General features: G+C 34.0%; 1 protein-coding gene across 1 annotated transcript; it reads left to right on the forward strand.

The window, feature by feature from the left end:
• Positions 1 to 4617: 4617 nt before the first annotated feature.
• LOC107006970 lies at positions 4618 to 5460 on the forward strand. The gene has a single exon (XM_015205461.2). The coding sequence runs from the start codon at positions 4645 to 4647 to the stop codon at positions 5383 to 5385; it is 741 nt and encodes a 246-aa protein (XP_015060947.1). The 5' UTR covers positions 4618 to 4644; the 3' UTR covers positions 5386 to 5460.
• The last annotated feature ends 3802 nt before the right edge of the window (positions 5461 to 9262 follow it).

The raw sequence follows: 9262 nt of genomic DNA on the forward strand, positions 1-9262 counted from the left end.
ATAGTTGAAGCTTGAATACATTAAATGCTTTTTCAGAGACATCATAAACTAGCTCGTGTAGCTCGGATACATTAAATATTGGCTCGAATACATTAAAGAAATAAGAGATTTTGGCTCGTATTTCTATAATTTTGCCTTTTTTGCTTTGTTGTTGCTTGTTTTGAATATATATATATACATATCCCTAGAAACGATGACTTTTTATTATATATAAAATCATGTTCACTATATTAAAAATGATCTTATTGGCAATTCTTTAGTAACTAAAGACTTTCGCACTTTTCATTTTATATTTATTGGCGCTGAAAACTATTTTTATCGTAATGTTCAATCTATTTTAAGAATGACCTTATTGGCAATTCTTTAATGACTAAAATACTTTCACACTTTTCATTTTATTTTTATTGAAGCTGAAAATTATTTTTATCGTAATGTTCAATCCATTTGATACTTATAATATTGGTATTTGCTTAGTAATGAAAATCAACAATGATCGGCCATCTAGAATCTAAATAAACAACAACACAATTTGTCTATGTCAACTGTCCCAAATTATTTATAAAAAGGATATATAATACCCACCATGAACATGTTTATTAATAAAAAATATATATTTATCTGTTTTATAATGTTAATATCTCACGTGTTATGTTGAACCAAAACACAAAGGAAGATATTTTTTTCGTTTTTTAAATGTTAATATTTCATTACCTCATATACTTTTGTTGTTGTATAATTGGTTGGAAAACGTGACGATAAAATTTTAAAATTTCTATTTTCTAATTTCCCTTATTGTCTTGTTTGGCTAGCTGTTTAATTGAGAAAGAAAGATTAATGTCTATCTAATCATCCATAATCCCATATTTTTATTTTATAATTAAAAAAAGCTTAAGGGTTATTGGTGAGAAAATATATATATTTTGGGTGCAATTGGTGATTGTATATAGCAGCACCACATCTCTGACCCTAACTAAACCAACTAAATATAATAATCTAAGGGTGTGTTTTGACTGAAAGAAGGAACCATTTTTCTGAAATGTTTTTTGGATTTTTCCACTATTTTGTTAGGGCAAACTTTTGAAGAAGGTATAATATATAAACGCTTATTTTAACTGACATTTATGATTTTCAATTTTGAGAATTTACGTGACAATTTTGTGTTCTATATAATGTCCTACTCTACGTCAACTGACATCTACGCTCTCCAACGTTGGGTGTGCACTAGTAGACACTTAAACTTGTAAATGTTAAATGAAGTCAAGTTAAAAGAACGTATTTATGTGTTATACCTTTATGTATTATGTCATGCCATTTATAAAGGCATAATACATAAATATGCCCTTTAACTTGACTTCAAATCACATTTATGTCCTTCAACTTTGGGTGTGCACAAGTAGACAGTTTGTCACGACCCAAAACCGAGCCGCGACTGGCACCCACACTTACCCTCCTATGTGAGCGAACCAACCAATCTAAACCTTAACATTTCAATTTAATATCAACAGAAAATAATGTGGAAGACTTAAACTCAATAATAAAAACCAATTTAATAACTTCTAAAATTCAACATCTATTATTCCCCAAAATCTGGAAGTCATCACCACAAGAACATCTATGATCAAATTACTAAACTAAGAGTATTCTAAGAAGCTAAAATAAACAAAAGCTAGTCCATGCCGGAACTTCAAGGCATCAAGACATGAGGAAGAAGATCCAGTCCAAGCTAGAAGCATTAGCTCACCCTGAAATCCGGTGTAATGAAGACTGGCTAGAGTTGCGGTTGAGTTGAAGACGACGGTACGTTTGCTGCACTCCACAAATAACAAAGAAAACAAATACAAGTAGGGGTCAGTACAAAACACGGGTACTGAGTAGATATCATCGGCCAACTCAAAATAGAAAACAGTATATATCAGATAATATCATAAATCAACTACAATACTCAACGTGTAGCAACAACAAGTTCTATAATCATTAATAAACACCGCCAAGTTCACACATGAGGACTCAAGCCTCAATACCATACTCTTTTGGGAATTAGGTTCATTAAATTGAGTATATTAACATCTTTCAAGATTCTTTATCTTTATTCCTCTTGTGTCGGTACGTGACACTCCGCTCCCCTACTACTATGTGTCGGTACGTGACACTCCGATCCCCTAATTCTACGTGTCGGTTCGTGACACCCGGTCCCCCTAATTCTACGTGTCGGTTCGTGACACCCGATCCCCTAATTCTACGTGTCGGTTCGTGACACCCGGTCCCCCTAATTCTACGTGTCGGTTCGTGACACCCGATCCCCTAATTCTACGTGTCGGTTCGTGACACCCGGTCCCCTAATTCTACGTGTCGGTTCGTGACACCCGGTCCCCCTAATTCTACGTGTCGGTTCGTGACACCCGATCCCCTAATTCTACGTGTCGGTTCGTGACACCCGGTCCCCTAATTCTACGTGTCGGTTCGTGACACCCGGTCCCCCTAATTCTACGTGTCGGTTCGTGACACCCGATCCCCTAATTCTACGTGTCGGTTCGTGACACCCGGTCCCCTAATTCTACGTGTCGGTTCGTGACACCCGATCCCCTAATTCTACGTGTCGGTTCGTGACACCCGATCCCCTAATTCTACGTGTCGGTTCGTGACACCCGATCCCCTAATTCTACGTGTCGGTTCGTGACACCCGATCCCCTAATTCTACGTGTCGGTTCGTGACACCCGGTCCCCTAATTCTACGTGTCGGTTCGTGACACCCGGTCCCCCTAATTCTACGTGTCGGTTCGTGACACCCGATCCCCTAATTCTACGTGTCGGTTCGTGACACCCGGTCCCCTAATTCTACGTGTCGGTTCGTGACACCCGCTCCCCTAATCTCATTCTATTAATTCATCAATCCTTCTTTTATACCAAGGCATCATCAACCCCATTACTTTAGTTCATCAAGCCTTCTTTTATACCAAGGCATCATCAATCTCATTAACAAAGTAGATTAGGGTTTTTCAAGATTTGGGATTCAATAGCTTCATCATGCTTATTTTATCACAATTATATACAAAATCACATCATGCATGCACACAATTAAGCATATAGAAGGGTTTACAATACTACCCAATACATATCATTCGCTATTAAGAGTTTACTACGAATAGCATAAACCATAACCTACCTCCACCGAAGATTCGTGATCAAGCAAGCAAATTCCCCAAATTCTTGTTGTCCTCTTCGTTTCTCTCTCTCTCTACTCGTTCTCCCTCTCTTTCTGTTCTTTTTCTTTTTCTTATTCAAACCCTCTTTCTTTTACCCTAATTAGCATATAATTAAGTATAAAGATGGTAATAATATCCACCAATTAACTTAAGGTTACCTCTTTTAACCCCCAAGTAATTAGACTTATTAACATTAACCCTCTAACTTTATAATTAAAGCAGGAATAGTCCAAAACGCCCCTTAAATTACTTAACAGAAATCCGACCCAGCCTGGGATTACGCAGCCTGTGACGGGCCGTCGTGCCTGCGACGGTCCGTCCTGCTGCTCCCTCACAGAGTTCAGAGACTAGATTTTTACCAAGAGTCTGTGACGGCCCGTCACGCCTGTGACGGTCCGTCCTGCCATTCCGTTACGAAGTTCAGAGAGTCGATTTCAGTACCCAAATTTCAGAAGTCTAAGTCTTTTGGAACGAGACCCCCTCGACGGCCCGTCGTGCCCATGACGGTCCGTCGTGGGTTCCGTCGACTCACACAGTTTTTCCAGAAATAAAATCTGCTGCTCAAAACGACTAAACAGGTCGTTACACACTTAAACTTGTATAAAATTGAACAAATAGACACACATATCCTACATGTCATCCTACATGTCATTTTTTGTCGTACGTGATGTCCTACGTGTATTTTTTCATGTACGACTCATGTGTTTATTTATTTGAAAGTTGGATAGTTAAAGTGTTTGTTTGTGCATTATGAAAGTTGGAGGTCAAAGTTAAAATTTGAAGCCAAGTTTAGGGTCCAATATATGTATTATGCCAATAAATGTGTCATTTACTTTGACTTCAACTGACGTCTATGTCTTTCAACTTTGGACACATTTACACACTTGGACTTGTATAAAATTGAACAAGTAGACATTCGCATCCGACGTGAAATAATACACAAAAAATAAATTACCATGTAGGAATGTCACATAAAACGCACGTGCCTATTCATTGGAGAACATAAATGATATCAGAAGTCAAATAAAAGACACGTTTATATATTATACCTAAATTTTAACACATCACATACGATATATCGTTAGCAATTAAGAGTTCCACATAACTAATACATATTTAAATTATCAAGCCGGATAAAAAAATACACAAATAACTAATCTTTATATAACTCTAACCAGCAACCAAACGAAACCACCAACCAAATCTTCAATAAATTTTCTTTTTTTAATTGATCACCAAATTCAAAACATTAAAATATTAAAACCAATTAAATATCTCTAATTAAAGTCAAATAAGAATCATTCACTTCCCTTCCTCTTTCCTACAACTTCCATTCTCCATTTCTCTGTATTTTCCTTCTCCTATATATTAATCACTCTCACTTCTCCATTTTTTTTCTCAAAGATTTCTTACCCATAAATTAAATTACTACAAAAAAAAAATGACAGATTTCAACTTCGACAGTACTTGTACTTCTCCATATATAAGTGCACCTTCAAGTCCTCAACATTTTAGTACAACATTCTTTTTTAGTGCTCCTACTAGCCCTACTCGTATCTCCGCTCTTCACAGCGAATCTAACGTTGCTGATCGTGATCATGATAACGATAATGATAATGATAATGATGATTTCGCTTTTGAATTTAGCGGATATGAAATAATGGAGAAAAGTACGATAGCAGCTGACGAGTTATTTGATGGCGGGAAAATCAAATTAAAGCAAGTAATGGTACCTATTGATTCGCCGAAAATGAAACAAAACAACAAAGATAGTGTAAATTCTGAATCAAATTCTTCTATGAGAGTATCGGATGTTTTGTTAATCAATGAAAATGCGGAGAAAACAGAGTCCTCTGTTTCGTCGTTATGGAAAAGAAGATGGAAATTGAAAGATTTATTGTTGTTTAGAAGTGCTTCTGAGAGTCGAGCTAGTAGTAATACAATAGAGATGAGTAAGTATGCGTTGGTGAAGAAAGTTCGTGAAGAGGAGGGATCGAGCTCGAGCTTGAGGATAACGAAGATGGGATCGAATTCGGCTCATGAATTGCATTATAAGATGAAGAAGGAGGTGTTGAAAGATATGAAGAAGAAAACATTTTTACCATATAAGCAAAGTGTTCTTAGTTGGCATGGTTGTTATGGTCTTGATGATACAATTTCAATGTATATTTCTCCTCGTTAGTAGTTTATAGTATGATTATTTTCATGTTTCATTGTATATTTATTTGATATTATACATTTCGCTTGCCCGCAGGATTTTAACTTGATGAGTTTAATTTCTAAGGTTATTAGCGCCGAACTCATTTTGATAGAGAAGTTGTGAATAATAGGGACATGTATCACATTCTTATCCATCGATCAGATATTTAAGTGTCATTATTGATTACTATTAGAAAGAACTATGCTTTAACTTAATTGTAAAGAGTTCATAAGAATTTTTTGGAAAAAAACATACTTTACTAGCATATATATTAGGAAAAGGACAAATATACCCATAAACTATCATAAATAGTATGTAGATAACTTTCGTTATACTTTTGGGATATTGGTAATCATGTCATTTAAAAACTAGAGTGTATATCTACCCCTTTATACTAACATATATACACGTGTCATAATCTAATCTACCCGACCCAATATTTATTAAATATCGGATCGATGAATGAGAATGCGATACGTTTTCCTATTTAGTCTTTCGTTAGAGTGAAGGACATATATACTTTAGTTTTTGGATGGCAGGTGCACCAGTGTCCCAAAAGTATGACAGAGGTATCTGCATACCATTTACGATAGTTCAGGGCTATATTTGTCCTTTTTCTATATATTATTATACATTTACTGCTTAAGAGTTTACTAAGTATCTTACACTTAGATACATATATTTTTGCTACAGATACACATAAATAGGGAGCTAGGAGAGCGATATTGGTGAGGTAGGCGAGCGAAATTCATATGTATCCCAAATACATACGAATCATACTAGAGCCATGCATATGTATGTATATAGAGTGACTCGCATGTATCTGGAATACCACATATGAGAGACTGACGAGCGAAATGGGAGAAAGGTGAGGGAGACGAGCGAGATTTGTGTTTCTCAAATACGTGCAAGTCACTCGGATATAATGTATCTAGAACAAACTACACCTAAATTTGATCTCATGTATGTGAGATATAAGTATCTAGAGGCACCAAAATTTGATAAGAATAATATTACATAATAGAATATATCTAAGTAATAAACTCCTAAAAGTAGTGTGATTTATGTAACTTTCCTTTATTTATTTATTTCAAATTTAGGAAACTGACTGTGTATTAACTCAATCAAAAATGATATGCTTACTCATAAATCAAGTTGCAAAATGATGTGACCTCATACATTTCAATCTTTTGGCATTATATATAGATTTCATAAATTTGAAACAGTAAAAAGATATCTTTTTTTTCAAAGGTTTTTGTACTCATGTTCTTTTGGAAAGGAAATAATTGAGTGATAACTAAAACTTTGTGATTTTAAGATAATAATGATTCTCTTTATTGACAATGATATGACCCTAATTAATTAAAGTTCACAGAGAAATTAAGGAAATTGTGAGGTAGCCCCAACCCTTGTTGTCAACTTGTGATGTATCAATGGCTATACTGCTTTGTTTTACATGTAAATGTTGATGAGATTTTTCCCTCTTGCTGACATTAGCAAACAAACTAATTAATTTATCCCAAACTATTGGAGTGTATCGCTAAGTTCGATTCGATTTTGAAGTTGATCGATTTGATTTTAGTTATCGATTTGTAGACATGTGAAATCGTTATCGAACTACTAAGATATTAACTTAAATATTAGTTATTGGTTTGTCGATCATCAATTGTTATCATTTCGATTATTGATTTAACTGTTAAGATTTGACACCAAAAAAGTCATGGAAAATCACTTAGAAAACAAGGTGACTAACCAAATGAACCATGCACATGAGTTGACATAATGCATCTTGCTCAAAAGCAAACATTGTCACATTATAGAATAATCGAAAGTTTGAGAGCCTTTGGCTCAGGATCAGGTGAGGGCGCTGGAGGAAGTCGCTTTCGCTGGCTTCGAAATTAGCAGATTTATTTGGAAGTAGTTCCCCTGCTAAACCTAAAAGAAAAGCATGAAACTAAACTCTAAGTCAAGAACTTTATGTACCAAATGATATAAATATAATTATTCAATTTACTATCAGGTAATTATCGGTTAATTAAGAATCGAAAACCCGATATAAGAAAAATCAAAAATCGTTATGAAAACCGCAAAATCAATAACCATAATCGATAAACCAGTTAATAACCTTGAGTTCTACCTTATAAAATGGTAATTGTATAAACAAATGTATGTGTATAGTTCTACCAACCTTTTTACTTTCTTCTTATTTTCAAAAGCATATGTAACGCTTTAGATACTTTTGTAAAGTTAATATTTGACAAGTCAAAGAACAGCTGCTCCTTTATTAAATGTATAAAACTTTAACATAACTATTATCATTAAATTTAAAATAAAAATAAAAAATGGGCTAGACTTTTAACTTGTAAACCGTTCTTTTCTTTGTAGTCCACTATTCACTAACTAGTATAAATAGTGATAAAAAGGAGGTTGTGATCCTTAAAATTAAATGATCTAGATAATTACTTGATAATGATCGGTATGAATTGTGGTGGATAATTGAGATTGCTTCACCTTTGGAAAAGATTTTGGGTTCAAGCTCAAACTCCGAGAACGAAAAAGGATCATGTTGGAAGAATTCAGATTCGTTAGACTTCATTATGAATATCTTATGTTGAATGAGAAAAAAAAATTTGATGCAGCTCCGACCACCAGTAGCCAGAATTGATCGAGCTATAGTTTGGAGCAATCAGATTCAGAGACGGCGGTGAGCACACGACGTTTTGGTACTATTTCAGTCTTCATCTGTATATATATAGACTTGCCTTTTGCTTTTCGAGACAGTCTAGTTTCTATGGTCCACTTTTGAGATTTATAGTCGTTTTGTTGATAGCTCTGTACTACTGACTTCCGGTTCTGAGAGGAATCTTTATTTGTATATATGTATTGGTTTGCTTCCGCCTGTTTATATTGATATCTTAAATTTTGCGTACTCTTATTTAGTTTCCACCCTCAGACCTATTACTTGATGTTCCGGGTTAGGGATTGACTTACCTACTGGTAGATTACAGTAAATGCCATCATGACTCGAAAAATCGAATCGTAACAAGTTGGTATCAAAGTAAACTCAATGGATGTGTGAGTTCATTGAAAATGAAGAAAGAACAACAAACTTTCAACCACTTTTAACTTATACCTATTCTAAACTCAATTTTAACTTGTATTTTATTTTCAAACACATGAACTTTAATATCAATTTTCAACTCATATTTACTTTTAACACATTGACATCAATACCAACATTTAAACCATGCTTATTTTCAAAGTATAATGCTTATTTTCGGTTAGTCAAAGGATCAAAAACACTCATATTACTTGATTGAATATTAGTGTTTAGTCGAATATTACAAGGATTGATTTAATTTTCAATTTTACCTATACATTATACAATGTGAACAAAAGAACATGCAAATTTTGGTCTAAAAAGGACACATTTAAATTTTTTTGAATATATTCTAGTCTGTGGGAAGTGTATAAATATGTTACTTGGTAGCCCAATTAATCGAGTCAATTAAAAATATTAATTTCAAACAACATCAATGCTACCAATTAATCGAGTTGATTGAAAATATTAATTTCAAACAATATCAATGTCTTTTTCGATCGAGCTCATCGCGAAATTTGCCTATATATATATATATATATATATGAAATAATCTTCACATATTCTAGGTTGCTCTAAAGAAATAGCCATATAAGTTGATGTACGTTAGATGAAAAAAGGGTGACCCGAAGATAGATTAAAAAAATTTATTTTTATCTCATCTTAAAAACAATTAATTATGAATTTTTAATTCCATTATTTGACAAAAATGATTTCTACCCACACAACACAATATTTATGACTTACTTAAATGACAAA

Source organism: Solanum pennellii, chromosome 12 (assembly GCF_001406875.1).
Source record: "Solanum pennellii chromosome 12, SPENNV200".
NCBI classification, from domain to species: Eukaryota; Viridiplantae; Streptophyta; class Magnoliopsida; order Solanales; family Solanaceae; genus Solanum; species Solanum pennellii.